Source organism: Periplaneta americana, chromosome 16 (assembly GCF_040183065.1).
Source record: "Periplaneta americana isolate PAMFEO1 chromosome 16, P.americana_PAMFEO1_priV1, whole genome shotgun sequence".
Classification (NCBI taxonomy): domain Eukaryota; kingdom Metazoa; phylum Arthropoda; class Insecta; order Blattodea; family Blattidae; genus Periplaneta; species Periplaneta americana.
Window position 1 is genome coordinate 109,278,584 of NC_091132.1, and position 18,530 is coordinate 109,297,113.

The 18,530-nt window shown below is 35.6% G+C and overlaps 1 protein-coding gene across 2 annotated transcripts in view; it reads left to right on the forward strand.

The window, feature by feature from the left end:
- The window catches only part of LOC138691053 (ribonuclease H2 subunit B), a 35,837-nt gene extending 17,541 nt beyond the window's left edge, over positions 1-18,296 (forward strand). Inside the window, exons 7-8 of one of the 2 annotated variants that reach the window (XR_011329735.1) lie at positions 2,482-2,561; positions 17,867-18,296. Coding sequence is in view for 1 of the 2 variants with exons in the window: in XM_069812717.1 (XP_069668818.1) it covers positions 17,867-17,959 (93 nt within the window). In the remaining variant the exon portion in view is untranslated. The remainder of the gene's footprint in view (positions 1-2,481; positions 2,562-17,866) is intronic. The other variant, XM_069812717.1, reaches the window with a different exon arrangement.
- The last annotated feature ends 234 nt before the right edge of the window (positions 18,297-18,530 follow it).

The following is an 18,530-nucleotide window of genomic DNA, read 5'->3' on the forward strand; positions in this document are numbered from 1 at the left end:
TGAGTGTCGCATTTCACGCATTGTTACAAAGAGGCAGCGCCTTTTTTCAGCCGGAATGGTCCGGAACGCATTCCGGTAAACTTTTTGCCATTACAAATTCCAACGAGATATATTTTATAAGCGAAATTGAAAATTAAAATTGCCGCTATTGCCGAGTCCAAGAGTTTACATTTTCTCATTATTATTGTTGGTGAAAAGTAACTCATGCAATCTAGTGCTGCCATCTTCCGTTATTGATCCTGAAACTATAGCTCGAAATCGCAAAATTTCCGTTATGCTTAAAATCGATGAGCTCCGTTTGGAACTTATTGTAGTATAAGGTATGTAGGCCTAATATTTTTAAACCTACGTTTTTGTTGTATAATGTGATCGAGTGATACAGTTCTGGTAAACTTTTTTCCAGAAAAAAAGCACTGCAAAGAGGCATAGTGGAAATATAATTTTGTGGGTTGGGCACGATTGAGGCTTTGCCGGCACTCATTCGCAATTTAAAACTATTGCTTAAGGGTTAGATATAGTGTAATAAAATACTTCACATTTATTTTTAATCACCTATTTTACATGCTAATGAAATATTGTTAAAACCATATTTAATAAGCAGAGATTTTCTACAGTCAATCTAGATGGTTTATCAGATCGAAGCAAACAATCATACGCATGCACACATACACACATGCGTGCGCGCGTGCTCTCTCCCTCCCCCTCTCCCCCTCTTACCCTCCCCTCCCTTCACCCTCTCGCCCTCTCCCTCTCCCCCCCTCTCTCTCCAGTGCCACAGTCTTCGAGTCAAAGGATGCTGCAGAACTCAAGCACGTGAATTGCAAACAGATGTATCAATGTGAGGAGACGGCATATTAACAGGAAGACTGGGGGGATTTGCAAACTTCGTCAGAACTGGATTCCATAGCTGAATTGATAAGATGGCACCAAACAGTGAATCAGACACCAAGCAGTGAATCCTGTGCTTGAAGATAAGTCTGTGGCTGTGGTGGTCGCCTCTGGGAAGGAGAGAAAAAAAATGTAATAAATAAATTACTCTCGAGAGTTTAACATATAGGGAATTTATAACCCTTAAACTACAAACGACAACTTTTCGCCACTGACAAGACAGCAGAACACATGCTGCAGCCACTGTTGCATAATGTGTTTACTTTATTATTTTATTTCACTTTTTCGAGATATAATTTATCCATTTCTTCTTCCCTTGCTGTTTACTTAATTTAAAATTAGAACAGGCACACTGTTAGCCGAATGGATAAGTAACCTGTGTTCGAAGCCTGGTGAGTTGAAGTGAAATTTGTAGTGCACAAAGACAGTGCTTGGTTGTAGGTTTCCATGGGGTACTCCTGTTTCTCCTACATCATTATCCTGTGCTTCTATATAGTTTGTCTCCCAGGGAGTACCAAAGGTAACACCTGTGGGGACAAAAAGAACTACAGTTTTGACACGTCGCTCATAGATGGGGACATCGGTGAATGACTCAAAATCAACTACCCACCATTTGATAAGAACAAATTACAGTAATTAATAAATAAATTTCTTTTTAAAATACAGAGATGACTTGACCATAGAGGTAACATTTTGAGCATCATTTTTTTTTTTTTTAGCCTTTGCACTTCCCATCAAGATGCCTTGACCACAACCCAATCATCATGCAAGTCTGAAATCTCATAATGATATCTGTTTTACTTAACATCTGTAGGGCTTCTGTGTATTCTCATTGTTTCATAATGTAAGGATTGAAGCAATTTATATTTCATATAATTTGTTATTTATTCTCATTAATGGCTGTAAAATGTCTGCCATTTAAACCTTATACCAAAGATGGTATAAAATAACTTCTTTAGTAGTGAAGTTTTTTGCTTTTCCTTTTATTTAACAGTGTTTTATCAAATAAACTTAATTACATTATGAACTGATATGTCATTGACAGTGTAGGATTTGATTGTTACTGCTGTTGCTGAAGTAGGAATGGTGTTAATATTAATTCAGTGTTAATTCAGTGATCACTAAGGTTTCAAAACACATCTCTGATTTTTCTTGTGGATTATCATGTTTTGCATTAAATCTGAGATGTGTGAATGTGGCCGAGTGTTACTGGTTGTGTCTTTTCCTCATTAAAATTCAACTCTGCTAGTCATCCTCGCCTTTTATTATTTGGGTAATGAATTCAGCTTTACAGATACTCTTACTTAGAATTGGAATTCTTGAAAATGCCAGACTAGCAGAGTCTAGAATTTAGAACCATTGAAACCAGCAACCTTTTCTCAAGGGATGCACTCTGAAGAATGCAAGGGAATCTGTTCATGTCCAGAATTCAGTCAGGTGGTGTTCAGCGGAAATTTACTTTTGAAGCTTACTATGTATCTTCTTTGCAGTGTTACTTGTTCTCCAAAGTAGGAGTTGTGAAATTTTCCTATCTTTCGTCCAATGTTCAGACAATACACACATGTCTCTGTAATATTTGATGATTGGTTGCAGAAATGATGCAACCCTGTGTGGTTTTCTGAAGTGTGGAAGATCATCTGTCATCTTAATCTGGCCAGCACTTATTATGGAAGGTACCTTTCTATCTTTATTGATATGAAGACTTGGGGATCTGCCACTTTTATGCCTGAGGGAATCTTCTACATCGATAAAAATATGTGATAGAGTGGAAGATTTTCTATAATCATTTGCTTGCCTTTTACTTCTGTCTTTGTAGGGAAAGAATTTCATCTTGAAGTGACTGCATGATTGCTGTTTACTGTTGAGAAGGTCTTTTTTTTGTTGATTTTTTTCTTGCTTTCATGTACAGTCTGGTTATATCTTTATTCTTCTGTTAAGATTCTTAAATGTAAATTAATGTTCTTCATTAATTACTATATTTGAATTCGGAGCAGAATATTGTTTGTGGCATTTGTTATTTTCTTATTAATCCTATAACTTCAATTACACCTGCATGCCAATTACAACAGCCCAGGAGTTTCTCTATAATTAAGTTCTAACTTAATGCTTGGGTTTGGATGTTTTAAATAAAATTATGCAATCACCATTAAATTATATTTATTTATAAAGGAATTAATTATTTTCAAAGCAAGTCAATTTGTTTAATATTTAAAATTGTACATCAACATAGCGAAAATAAACTGCGTAAAAGGAAGCTGGACTCAGTATTAACATATAACTGCAGTTCGAATAGTGCTGTCAGTTTCCCTGTAAAAATGCTACTAATATTGTCAACTTAAGTGTGATAAAACATTTTTGTTGGCTTAAATAAGATGTAATATTTCATTAAAAAATTTAAGTATTTGTAGTAAAGCTCTTTCCTTCAATTAAAAAATGATAGGGTGACTTAAATTCATGAAAAATATATTTAACTACAAAAAGTAGCAAATCCATTTTACATTTGCAGCATGAATTGAATGCTTAACCCTTAAGCAGTCGCGCTAAAACCACCCTACCCACTTAAACCGTTATTATCTCGAATATGCGAATTCCTATTTCAAAAATGTTTACGGTTATTGTTACCTTACCAATTCCAATAAAGGTACTGAAAGTTTCAGAAGTACAGGTTTATTGAATATGAAGTTATGAGCTCCGTAATATCTGACTGGGGTGTTCACAACACCCCGCGCGACGACTTAAGGGTTAATAAGGCATCTTCCTCATGACAAAATATTATTTCCCTCCAACAAACACACACCCTCTAGGAACATTTGTACGTCATTCTGCGCCATGCCGTTATACGAGATATACATTTTTGATGATCTGTATCTCAAAATCAAGACTTTGTAGTTAAGTTCTTGTTCGAGAGAATGTCTCAGTTATCTGTCCAGTTTATCCAGAAATGTTATGATAAAAATATTTAATAACAATTAAAACAATTATGGATTCAGAATGGCAAAGAAATTGAAGTTATCAGATAAAAATGCCTCCTAGCAGCTTTGTCCAACAAAAATTCACAGAATCTGCTGTGGTTCAGACCCATTTCTCTTTAGTGAGACTTACTCTGTTGCTGAGTTATTATGACTTGACTATTTCTTCGTTGTGACATAATTAGATATGGTATGGAGTGCATTTAGCCTGTAATTTTAATATGTATATAAGATGGGTGTTAAACATTTCGTGCAGTATGCATTTTTAGGCTTTCATGGTGAATATAGAATTAGGATCATGGGTATTCCACCATGCCCTGGGGCTTGACATTTTCAATGTTTTAGAACTCATATGTAGTTCCAAAATATTGGAAATGCCAAGTTTCAAAACATGGTGGAATACCCAAAAGACTAATTCTGATTTTGAATGGTGTTACCTATACAGTATTGAAATTTAATATAAGTTTTAAAAATGACTGTAGGTACACAACACAAGTGAAATGAAATTTAAAGTAAATAATGTAAAATATATTAAAATCATGTTAGATTGAAATTAGTCAGACTTAATAACTTTATATATAGAGAGAGACACACTCTTTCTTTCTCTCTCACTCACTCACTGACACAGATGTTTCTAGTGTCCAGCCAAACTTTGGGTGCAAGTTGTACCGACTCGAGTATGCTTCTGCCTAACATGGTAGAAAATTCCGAATACGGTGACATCCATCCACATTATTGTTGCGCAGAACTAATACATCAGGAACTGGAGTGGCATAAATAAGATGTTTGAAACATCCTCAGAGGTAAAAGATGTAGGGCAACAGTGTCCATCGATGATTTGTGACTTACATGTAATGTAATTCCCCGCAACCCTTCTGCATTTCCGTGAAGCTCAGGTATGCATCATCCCTTGTTTAATATCATTAAAACACGAATGCAGTGATGGCAGTGAAGTACATAAAAAATCTGTCTCTGTCAAAGCCTTTAACCTCTAAAAAAAAAAGAGTCCACACCTGTGGAGTAACGGTCAGCATGTGTGGCTGCGAAACCAGGTGGCCTGGGTTCGAATCCCTGTCAGGGCAAGTTAACTGGTTGAGGGTTTTTCTGGGGATTTCCCTCAACCCAATATGAGCAAATGCTGGGTAAGTATTGGTGCTGGACCCCGGACTCATTTCACCGTCATTATCACCTTATCATTCAGACGCTAAATAACCTGAGATGATACAGCGTCGTAAAATAACCGAATAAAATAAAAAAAAAAATGAATCTAAAAAAAAGGCGATTTGATTTAATTTAAAGTGGGAAGAAGAGTTTTTCTACAGTGCAGATGGTAACAATATAAAATGCCTTGTATGTTCAAAGACTGTTTCCGGCATATTTCGAAGGAATATAAATAAAATGCCACTATGTTGTGTGTCATCCTGAATATGCAAATTTGATAGGTATTATTATTATTATTATTATTATTATTATTATTATTGACTTGATTATTTAACGACGCTGTATCAACTACTAGGTTATTTAGCGTCAATGGGATTGGTGATAGCGAGATGAAACCGAGAATTCACCATAGATTACCTGACATTCGCCTTACGGTTGGGGAAAACTATTATTATTATTATTATTATTATTATTATTATTATTATTATTATTATAATATTATTGTATTGTATAATTAGGCTACTTGCATGATACCTGTCATTTCATGAGCCCAGGTTTATATCGGGCAAAAGAACTTACTATTTTGCAGAACAAGCATGATGTTCATATTGATCTTCCTGCACCAAATATGTCAGCTTCTTGTCTATGCGGATGACGTAAATATGTTAGGAGAAAATCCACAAACGATTAGGGAAAACATGGAAATTTTACTTGAAGCAAGTAAAGCGATCGGTTTGGAAGTAAATCCCAAAAAGACAAAGTATATGATTATGTCTCGTGGCCAGAATATTGTACGAAATGGAAATATAAAAATTGGAGATATATCCTTCCAAGGGGTGGAAAAATTCAAATATCTTGGAGCAACAGTAACAAATATAAATGACACTCGGGGGGGAAATTAAACGCAGAATAAATATGAGAAATGCGTGTTATTATTCGATTGAGAAGTTTTTATCATCTAGTCTGCTGTCAAAAAATCTGAAAGTTAGAATTTATAAAACAGTTATATTACCGGTTGTTCTGTATGGTTGTGAAACTTGGACTCTCACTCTGAGAGAGGAACATAGGTTAAGGGTGTTTGAGAATAAGGTGCTTAGGAAAATATTTGGGGCTAAGAGGGATGAAGTTACAGCAGAATGGAGAAAGTTACACAACGCAGAACTGCACGCATTGTATTCTTCACCTGACATAATTAGGGACATTAAATCCAGACGTTTGCGATGGGCAGGGCATGTAGCACGTATGGGCGAATCCAGAAATGCATATAGAGTGTTAGTTGGGAGAAAGACCTTTGGGGAGGCCGAGACGTAGATGGGAGGATAATATTAAAATGGATTTGAGGGAGGTGGGATATGATGATAGAAACTGGATTAATCTTGCACAGGATAGGGACCGATGGCGGGCTTATGTGAGGGCGGCAATGAACTTTCGGGTTCCTTAAAAGCCATTTGTAAGTAAGTAAGTATGCACCAAATATGACAAAAATAATAAGACTACTGCTTAGATTGTATCATGGAAAATAGCAAAAGCTCTGAAATTATTTCAAGAAGGGGACATTTTAAAAACTTGCGTGGTTAAAGTAGTAGAAATGTTGTGTCCCAAAGAATTAACACACTTTCAAAATTTGCACTTTTCTCGACAAATTGTTGTTTGAAGAATCGAAGACATGTCTCATGACATCTAGGCAGATAAATGCTAGAATTCGTAACTTTGTACATTTTTCACTTGCGTGTGATGAAAACAAAGATTTCACAGATACAGCCCGGTTACCCTTATTTATACGAGGTGGTGAACATCTTAATGTTGCACAATATGTATTGGACTTTGTACCATTGAAAGGTAATAACACAGGAGAAGTAATATTCAATGTCCTATAAACATAATTTACAGTGGTCCAAACTAGTGTCCAGTGAGAAGAAGTATTGTGGAAGCCCTGTTTGGAAATATATATATATATATATATATATATATATATATATATATATATATATATATATACTAGTGCCTTGTGCAGCAAATGCTGCAAACTAAGTTCATTAGACGTTTAAATAAACATTTTTCAGATTTATTTTCAATGAATAATACCAGACATTCTGAAAGTTATTTGCTTCCATAATAATGAAAGATACTCTCTCTTGAGCCAATACTGAAGAGAACCACGCATATAAATATCTACACCACACCGCCATTAAATATATGAAAAAGACCCAACCCCACTTGATTAATAATTATAAAAATATTTGATTTTTAATAATATTATTATCTTACGTAAGTTTTATAGCTTTCAGTAACATATACTATATATACTATATAGCCGGCACTCAGTAAAATATAGAAATCAAAATCTAATTTAAGTTATTCTCTACAGCTACTTATATAACCCCAAAACGTTTCACTTTCATATCATCAATATAGCATTAATATGTATAATTAATGAAAAATAGTCACATCATGGCATTAACTACAATAATATTTCATTTCTAATAGTAATAATGTCATCAAACTACCTCAAGTTTTGTAGTTTTTAATATCCAATACACAGCTGTGCCCAGAAAATTACACACCACAGAATCGAACCTGTAAATTAATTTTAGTAAGTTAAGTTTTTAATAACCAATTTAATTTGAGCTCTAAATATGTCAGCATTTTTGTAGATCATGGCCTTCGTGTAATATTGTTTACTGTAGTGTGTGTTTTGTTTTATTCTGAAATACAATTAGCTAGTTCTCAAAACTGACGACAGATGGATTTTGGAAAATAGGAAAATTATGTTGAAAAATTGACATTTCACTGAAAACTACTATTTGTTTGAAAAACTTTTGAGTTCCAAGCTTCAAAATGAGGAGTCATTTATTAAAATCCATTCAGCCGTTTTCCTATAATTTCCATTACCAGTTCAAATTATATATATATATATATATATATATATATACACTACTGTGCAAAAGTCTTAGGCACCCGATGCAATAAGTTTATATTGTGTTCTAGTTCCTAGAATTGAGAATGAAAGTAGTCTAAAACAAGTTAGAATGAAGTCTTACTGGTGAAATAAGTACAAGAATTCGTCTCCGTCATCAAAACCAAGCTTAGTGTAAAACCATGGAAACACCGCATTCCTTTATAGACCCATGACACAACCCTCGCTCGGGTATAGTGAGTGCTGTGTTTACAAATTGCATATAAACATTACAAGTTGTAATCAATGTTGTGTACTAGATGAAATGAATGTGTTTCTTTAAGAATAGAACAACATTGAAGTTAGTAATAGACTGAGTCTCTTCTTAGCAGGTTGAACAAGAAAAAAAGCAGCTATGTTAAAAATTTCAGTTGAAATGACATACAAAATTTGTTTTTTTGAATGAGCAGTGTCATTGTCAAGCAAGTATTGCACGACAAACTGGTGTATCGCATTGCGCAGTACAGGAGATTCTGAGGGAAAAGCTACAGTTGGGGACAGTAAATGATCGAAAGCGGACTGGCAGGCCCAAGAAATTGACTGCAAGGGATGAACAATATGTGAAAGTGACAGCTCTGAGAAGTAGAGCAGCTTCAAGTGCACAGCTGGCAGCAGAACTTCCTGAAAACAGTAATACTAAAGTATATGCATCTACAGTATGACAGTCACTCATCGAAAATGGTCTTCATAGACGTGTTACTGCAAAAAAATCTTTCTTACGGAAGGGTAATAGGACAAAGTGATTATCATTCGCAAGAGAACACAAACTATAGGGAGCCAATAATGGAAACAAGTTCTTTGGAGCGAAGAATCAAAATTCGAAATCTTTGGAAGTCATCGAAGGCAGTATGTCAGGCGGAGGAAATAACGATTAAAGGAGGCATGTCTGCAACCAACTATGAAACACAGGGGTGGTAGTGTGGAAATATGCAGTTAATGGAGTGACTGATTTAGTAAGAATTGAAGGTAAGCTGACAGCTTTAAAATACAAACAAATATTGTTTCATCATGCAATGCCATCAGGTTTGCGATGAATTGGAAGAGATTTTGTCTTTCAAAAGGAAAATGATCCGAAGCACACAGAAAATATAGTGAAAACATAGTTGCAGCATAAACAAGGTAGAGGAGATGTTGGAGTGGCCTCCTCATAGTCCAGATTTAAATATTATCCAGTGTCTTTGGGATTATCTGGGCAAAGAGAAGGTGAAAAAGCAGCCAAAGCCTGCAGCTATATTGTGGCAGGTGGAGGAATATTCCTGCCACAGTTCTCCAGAAATTGCAAGAAAGTATACCTAAGAGAATTCAAGAGATATTGTTGTCTAAAGGCGGTGACACATCATATTATAGGTCTACCACTTTGTAAATGCAGTTGCAATGTGCATGCGCAAGTCTCCCCTCCTGCAACTCATGATCATGATGAACACGTGGGCGGAAGTCAGTGCTGATTTCGTAGTGAGTACGTATAGTCGCGACCAAGTGAAGTGTAAAATAAATACATAATAGTAATAGTGCTTTGGATTTAAGTTTTAGTACTTTTAGGTTAGGATGCCTTCGACATCTAAATCTGGCAGGCCGCTAAGAGGCCAGGCCTGCGAAATAGTATACAATGTGCATCAGTTCTTTAAAAGGCAGAAAGAAGAACACAAGATAGACATTAATGTTGCACGTGTAACAAGTGAAGCCACTGGAGTTTCGGAAAGAGTGATCACCAGAATTGTGAAGGAAGGAGTAGAGAGTTTAGCAAAGGGATCTCTATCTTTCTCTACACCCAATGGAAAAAAGGGGGAAAGAAAGAAAAGAGTAGAAGTGGACAATTTTACAGTCTGTGCCATAAGGCAAAAAATTCGTGGATTTTATGCCGTGGAAAGAGAATGTCCAACAGTTGGAAAACTGTTAACGGCTTTGAAGGAAGATCAGGTTATTGACTGTGGACGAGAATTTCTACATCAGACATTAAAGAAAATTGGTTTCAAATGGAAAAAGTGCCAAAATAATAGAAAAGTATTGGTAGAAAGACCAGATATTGCAGTGTGGAGAACACGTTATATGAAAGAAATAAGAAAACATAGGAGGGAAGGCAAATGTATTGTTTATGTAGACGAAACCGACATTCAAGAATCACACTCTGTAAAATCATGCTGGCAGGCAGAGGAGGAATTAGGCATTCTAACGAAAATAGGAAAAGGGGAAAGACTAATAGTGCTACATGGAGGAGGAGAAGAGGGATTTGTGGAAGGTGCATTGTTGGTGTTCAAAAGTGAACAAAAACATGGGGATTATCATACCTCCATGAACGCGGAAAATTATTGTAGATGGATGGAAAATGAACTCCTCCCTAAATTAGAATCTCCTAGCATTATTGTGATGGATAACGCTAAATATCACAATGTGGAGATAGATAAGAGGCCTACCACAGCAACTCCTCGACACAAAATAGTGGAGTGACTGAGGAAACATGAAATTGACTTCATTGAGTCAGACACGAGGTCCCAGCTTCTTCAGATAGTGAAAGGAGTTCATCACAAACGAAGATATGTAGTTGATGAACTCATCATGAAATATGGTCACATACCCCTTCAGCTTCCCCCATATCATCCCGACTTAAATTCGATCGAGCTGGTTTGGGGTGATATAAAAGGTCAAGTAGCTATCGAGAGTATTGGCACATCCTTAGGCGAGAAAAAAAATTTAGTCGTAAAACTTACGAATGAATATCCGTCCGAAAAATGGAGGAAATGTTGTGAGCATGTGAGGAAAATAGAAGACAAATATCTTGACCAGGAGTGTACGGTTGCTGCAGCAGTAGACGGCGTAATCATATTGTTATCCAATGGGAGTGACGATAGTAGCGGGTCTAGTGCTGGCGACCTGAGTTCAGAGACAGACTCTGATTGGTGATCGACAGAGGGGAATGCACGGAGGGGTTCGCACAGTGAGTGTGGGAGAAGGAAATAAGGTAAGGATTCCGCCATAACTGTTTTTTGTAAATGGTCTACCTATAGTGTCATGAACCTACTCAGTGACTCTTGTGTGTGATATTGCTTTTTTCTGTGTTTTCTAAATACTTTGGTAATAAATACTTTATTTTTCATGGTATTTTTGTTATTTTTTTTACAATTTTTATTACCTGCCTAAGACTTTTGCACAGTAGTGTATATATATATATATATATATATATAAACTAAGTTCATTAGACGTTCAAATAAAAATTTATCAGATTTATTTTCAATTAAGAATACCAGACATTCTGAAAGTTATTTGCTTACATAATAATGAAACATACTCCCTCTGAATGGTTTTTTATGCCAAATATTTTTTCTTGAACCTATCCACCTTCAGTTTTTGAGTTTCAACTCGAAAACTCAAGTAACAATATTAGGACGATCAGTGGGTTTTTCACGTGGGAGTAAAGCAATACCGGCAACTATTTCAGGTCATTGTGGATTGTAGGTGAAACTTTCGAGCCAATACTGAAGAGAATGACTCATATAAATATCTACACCACACCACCATTAAGTATATGAAAAAGACCCAATCCCACTTGATTAATAACTATAAAAATATTTGATTTTTAATAACAATATTATTATCTTACATAAGTTTTATAGTTATATAAAATAGTCACCACTCAGTAAATAATAGAAATGAAGATCTAATTTAAGATATTCTCTACATCTACTTACAAAACCCCAAAACGGTTCACTTTCATATCATCAATATAGCATTAATATGTATAATTAATGAAAAATAGTGGCATCATGGCATTAACTATAATAATATTTCATTTCTAATGGTAATAATGTCATCAAACCACCTCAAGTTTCATAGATTTTAATATCCAATACACAGCTGTACTCAGAAAATTACAACCTGTAAATTACTTTTTGTAAGTCTTCAAGATTTTAATAACCAATTGAATTTGAACTGTCAGCACTCGTGCAGGTCATGGCCTTCGTGTAATAGCCTGTTGTTTATTGTAGTGTGTTTGTGTTTTGTTTTATTCTGAAAAGCCATTATTTCTCAAAACTGATGACAGATGGATTTTGGAAAATAGGAAAATGATGTAGGAAAATTAACATTTCACTGAAAACTACTATTTTCCTAAACAACTTTGGGTTCCAAGCTTCAAAATGTGGGGTCATTTATTAAAATCCGTTCAGCCATTTTTCTGTAATTTCCATTACCAGTTCAATTTATATATATAGATATTTACAAACTCTGATTTGCATGGATATGAACTTGAACAAAGATTTGAATGATAGTCATCGAAAGGTAAATGTAGAAAAAATTACCAACAATGCTATGGGTTCATTACTTCGCATGCTCTTTGAAAATTGTTTTATTTTGTAAATTGTATCCTATATATCATTGCATGCTTTATTTTAACGGACGAGGGTAAATCGAAAAGTCTTTACCCCTATTTTTTTCAGCCACAATAATAAACACACAGGGGATACAAAATATAGACAGTATTCTAAGTACTTCGACATATTTTTCCATATAGTGACCACTGCAGTTGACGCATTTGTCCCATCGCACCGCTAGCTTGAAGATGTCGCTGTTGTAGAATTCGGCCAGTCGAGCATGGGACAACGGGCTGTAAGCTGCCATCAGCAAAAGAGCCAGGAGATTCTCGTGGACAATGTGGCTCTCCTACATGACAATATGTGGCAAGTAGGACCATCGCCCAACTGCAGTCATTTGGATGGAGATTATGGAGCATCCACCATATAGCCCAGACCTCGCTCCTAGTGATTACCAAGTGTTCGGTCCACTGAAGAAGTTCCTGGCAGGTCAGAGGTTCATTTCGGACAACAACGCAAAGACCGGTGTCTGGCAGTTGTTCTGCACTCAAATTCTGCAATGTGGCATCTCCAAACTATTGGTGTGTGGTGACTATGTGGAAAAATAGTTAAAGATACTTAGGACACTCTGTATTTTGATTTCACTGTATGCTTATTATTGTGACTGAAAAAAAATAGGGGCAAAGACCTTTTGATTCACCCTCGTATGTTGGTCAGTTTGCTCCCTTATTGTACGCAATGTGCAGATACCTTTGTGGAAATATGAATTAATATGCTTAGCTTCATTATGAGCTTCTTTAAGGCCTGCTCCCTTCCTTCCGACTTCGCTTATGTTACTATTTATATTTTTGTTCACTTCGTCCAGTATGGGAAGTTCGTCCAGGAAAAAGTTCTCTTTTCATTGCTCATGTTGTCTTTGAATTATTTATGATCCCAGCGTTTTTGAAGTCTGTTTTGTTATGACTATGGTGGTTCTTCATCTGAGTTGATTAACTTGAATAATGTTTGGACATGCTTATCATGTCATGTATATATGCTGTGTCTTACTGCTTTATGTTTGCGAGAGATTATGACGACAATAACAATGATGATGATAAATGAAACCACGTTTAAGTTTAAAGGTTGAATTGATAATTGGCAAATGATAATATTATAGTAGTAATGCTAATAATAGTTTATTAGTGAAACCATGTTTTAAAATGCAGAGGTCGCATTCCAATTACGAGTATTATGTAAATGATACCTAGCATAGAAAAATTGTTGTGTTTCTAATACATTTGCTCATGACAAAGTATGCATTGTTGCTTACTCTGATCTGACTTCTATCGCCAATGGTAAAAATGTTGTTGTTGTTTTCTAATGCCAGGCGTTTGACAATAAAGTCATTTGACCTCTTGCACTCCAGTATTTTTCAAAGATATTATCATTGTCAGCCACTGAAGCACAGATTTTGACGTGTTCCGAATCCATTTCTTGGTTTGAGTTGCACAATGGGTAGTTAGGGGACTGATATATTCCAATTCTATGCAAGTGTTTGGCCAAACAATCATGGCCTGTTGCCAGTCTGCATGCAGCTACAGACGATGTGAAAATGGCAAGTTGTAGCCGATTTAAGTGAACACCATATTTTAACATTTTGGTGGCTACTTTATTCACACACAACCCCCAGAATGTCTGGAGGACCACACCTGCTGTTGGTCGACGGGTCCATTGGACCTAACTGGGAGATCTTGTTGATCACCAGCTTTCCCTCCTTAAGCCACTGGAGGACGATTTTAGTGCCATAGGTCAGCACTAGGAACAGAAAAGTAGAAAGAGGAGGAAGGAAAGGGAAATGAACCCCTAGGCCTCGAATGCTCTAATGCCATCGGGGTCGAAGAAAGTAAGAGTTCAGTCAGAGGACTGGATAGGAAAGGGTAAAGAGGGAATTAGGTATTGAATAGAGGAAAATTATACCAAATTCAGTCACTAACTCATCAAGCTGACCAGTGCTAATTGATGAGTGGCCCCTCCCTTTAGTTCAGCTTGTAAAATTATGCTTACTAACAGCTGCACCACGGAAAGGTAGGGATGGGACATTGGTATTTGTCCAGGTTGGTTCCTTAAAGCTTTCAATGAGAAGGATTAATGGCTCTCCCCCCTGTATCCGACAGATACCCTTTTGCAGCCAATGGTAAAAATGTGAAACCACGAGATTTCGTAGTGTTACTTCAATTAAACAAAATATATATCCACTTGCTGCTGCCTTAACCATTAAAGAAGGAAACGTCTTATTACATTTTGTATATCTGCGGAAGAAGGGAGGGAGAAGATTTCTTCAGTGTGGATAGATTTATGAAAGTGAAATTTGAAGGTTTTCTGTTGTCTTGATTTTTATGTTTATAAACCTTTAGTTGTAAATTATTTTCAAACAAATTAGTACATTTTTATTCTCTGTAATATATTACAGTTGTCTTTACATTACGTTTGAGTGGATCATTTAACACGAGAACAGAATTAAAAGTAATTCGAACCTACTCAGACTGTTTCTGCCGCCATCTTGTGTATTTCTCGTTTTTATGTAATTGATCAGTTTAATATACAAGTAATTAAGTAAATAAAGAGACAAGTTAGAATAATTCAGTATGAACTTCTTTTGAATCCTGTAACTTAAATCATTTTTCAATATATTCCTTTCCCCCTGAGCATCTTCCATGAGACCGGACTTGTGAAATCTGTGAGGAGAATATGGTAGCCTAGCTCGCCAATGCATTCGGCTGTTCTATTCACAGTAAAATGATCTACCAAAAAGCCAAAGTAAATTACCCGTGAATATTCAAAATCAGTTCAAAAATTGCCTGTAAATGGTTGAGATTTGATTTTTTTTAACAGGCGAGAATGGATGCTTTCAATCAGAACTCATGACTGTCGTATATTGTAATGGTGCTCATTTCTATACGGAATTCTCATTATGAAACCAAGATGTCAGCACAGGCTAAACACATAACTCGTCAACCTCTAAACCAAATTGTAGCGAGAAAGAATGGCACATGTACAGGAGCAAAAAGACAGCCAGTACAATGTGGACATAGTATCGAAATCCGAGCGATTATATGTCGATATTCGACCAGAAAGGGTTAATATTGTAGAACTCGTGATTAGAAATCAAACAAAGATAGCTGTTCTTGATGCTGAGATATTACTGAGAGGGGCTGTGCAGCATGACTCATTTTATATGCAACTTCTGTCTGTAGCAAGGGGAGGTGGCGTTGTTGGGTATGATTGTTGGCCTAACTATTAATCACATTAGCATTCGGCTGTAGCTACAATAAGCATTTGATATTCTGCCATTTTTGTGTTTCACTGCTGATCCTGGAATGGGGTGGAGATAGACCTATTCTTTGTCAAAGAGTAAAGCCATCACTTCCTTGTTAATGAGTATGCTCTACTCTCACAGATTCTTGCAGTTTCAGTATATAAGGTAGAATAATCTAATTCTTGACTTGATGAAAAGCTATGTAACTTTTAATATTGCTTATTTTCTGTAAAATCACAACATTTTGCAAAATAATACAGTATATTGGCATAAAACTCTCAAAAACGTTAACAAAACCATTAAAAGGGAACACTCATCTATGTGATGACAATTTAATTACGGCATTCAGGGACTTTTAAAGAAGATCCTTTGATGTGCGTGGATCAGAGAGAGAAAAGGGGAGAAAAAGTCATAAAGGCAAAAGAAAAATACACACCATAACAAACATAGAGCTTATGGGAAAAACATAAGATCTGTCAATCCTAGCTGCACAGCAGTTGCTCATTTTCGTAAATAGATGGTTGATTAGGGATTTGGGAAGGGACAATCCAGTAATTTAGAAATGTGAATGTATATATAATTATTTATTTTCGTGAAGGAGAATAACTGCTTCAGATCCGCCAAAATTCGAGACACCAAGACCACAAAGTAGCAGCACTGGTATGAACTCTTCTTGAATCATATTTGGTTATTGATATAGCATGAGATGTATTTAAATATGTTTCATTATAATATTAAAGAGTGTGTGGAATAGTTACAGGGAAAATGGCATTGGATACACCCAAATCAAGCATGAAAATGACAAATGCATTGTAAAGTGCAAAAAGATAACCTAAGGATTGGTGACGAGAGTGATGTGTTATTTGCACAATAGCACTATACACCACACACAAGATTTCTTCATGAGCAACTTTTCCGCAAGAATAATATCATAGTAAATTTATATAATGGATGACTACCAAACATTTGGTAGGAATTAAAAACTAAGCTCAGAAAATATTCATTGCATCCAACACAGAAATAGCTACGACATCACACCAAAGCATGTTGATTTCCTGTCACTCGATATTTTTTAAATCTTGTATTTTATTTGAATTTTTATCAAACAAGAAAAGGTTCCTTAAGTTTTCGAATAAATATCTGTGGTTACATCATATTTAATACTAAAAGAGCCAACTTTCGACAAAGATGAAAAATCCATGCATGTTCCTCATTAACTACAATTCTTGCAGCATATACAGTCATTTTAACTACAGCGTTACCTTGCTGTTTTATACATCTTGATTACACAAATTTAGCACTGTATCATTTTGGGATATGTATGATAAGAACTTTCTTGTGTTAAATTTTAACGTACATCACACTAACATACGAAAACAAAAACACGCGTAAAATTGCAACCTCATTCAAGAAATTAAACTACAACATCGCATACAGAACAAATAACACTCTACAAAAACATCTCAACACACAAACAATACAAACAAACAAATACAACCACACAGGCATATACAAACTCAAATGTAACACCTGCAACAACTTCTACATAGGACAGACAGGCAGATCATTTCAATCACGTTACAAAGAACACATCACAGCCATAACAAAATTACAAAACACCTCCACATATGCAGAACACATCACAAATGCTAACCACACCCACAGAGACATCAACACAGACATGGAAATACTGCACATCCAACCAAAAAGCCAGAAACTCAACACATTAGAACAATATGAAATATACAGACACACGAAAACACACCCCAATGATATTCTCAACACACAACTCAATTTCAGAACACATACACTCTTTGACTCTACACTACGAACGCACCCTCACAGGAAACAAGAGGCGCCAAGACCAACAACGACCAGTTCCGAAGATGACCCAAAATAGGTCGAAATATGTTAAAAAGGTACGTTAAAATTTAACACAAGAAAGTTCTTATCATACATATTGCTGTTTTATATTTAAATGGCAACAAGTACTATACATATCTCTTATGTATTAGTATAATCTACATAATTTATTCGACATAAATTTTCTTAAGTTCAGCTTACTGTTTGAAACATACATAATGAAAAAGTATGTGTAATATACATTGCACTATTTCGTTTAACATGTTCTGTTCTCTAGCTCTTCTAGTTCTGATTAATATTGGGTGTATGCATTATTAAAATTCATTTGATTTGTTACTGATCCTGCTAATATAAGTGATACTGTGTGTTGGTATGATTGTGTATTTCATTAACTGACATATTTAGAATTACTAATTTTGATGTGTTACAGGCTGCCAAACCTAGCATCACAGCGAAAGACAAGGCTCGTGCTAAAGCAGCATCTGGCTCAAAAAATATCTCCACGTTCTTCAAAAAGAAATAAGCAGAACATGGAAGAAAATTGTAATAAAATATCTTATTTGTGTTCCTATGTTTGAAATTGTGTCATTTATGTGGGGATAGCTTCCCCAGTTTTTTTAAGAAAACTGTATGATGGAAAATTGAGAAACAAAATGTATCTTTTCATTTAATGAGCCATTTTGAAACAAAAGAAAGTCAACAAGAGTAATGTCAGAATGTGCAGGTGAAGTTGTTTAAGACTGCTGATTGTCTAGGCCAGGCAGGTGAGGGAAAGGAAGAGAATCCATCTAAAAGTAATAAAGGAAAAAAAATGTATACTTACAAGCAATATTGTAATAAAACTGTTACATGTTTTCCTAGCAGCCCAATTCAAATTGGAAATTTTAAAAATATATGTATGTGCTTTAATTCTGAATGGAAAATGTTTCCAATAATAAATGATGAATGAAAGCAGCCCTCTAAAATCCCCCCACGGAAGAGTTGGTCACAAAAAGTTGAAAGTTGATCTTGAGAAGGATGTTCGTTGTTGTTGTTGTGTCCCTCACCCCACATAGTACAATACGTGTAGTCTTCATTGTCATGGGTGCAACTGG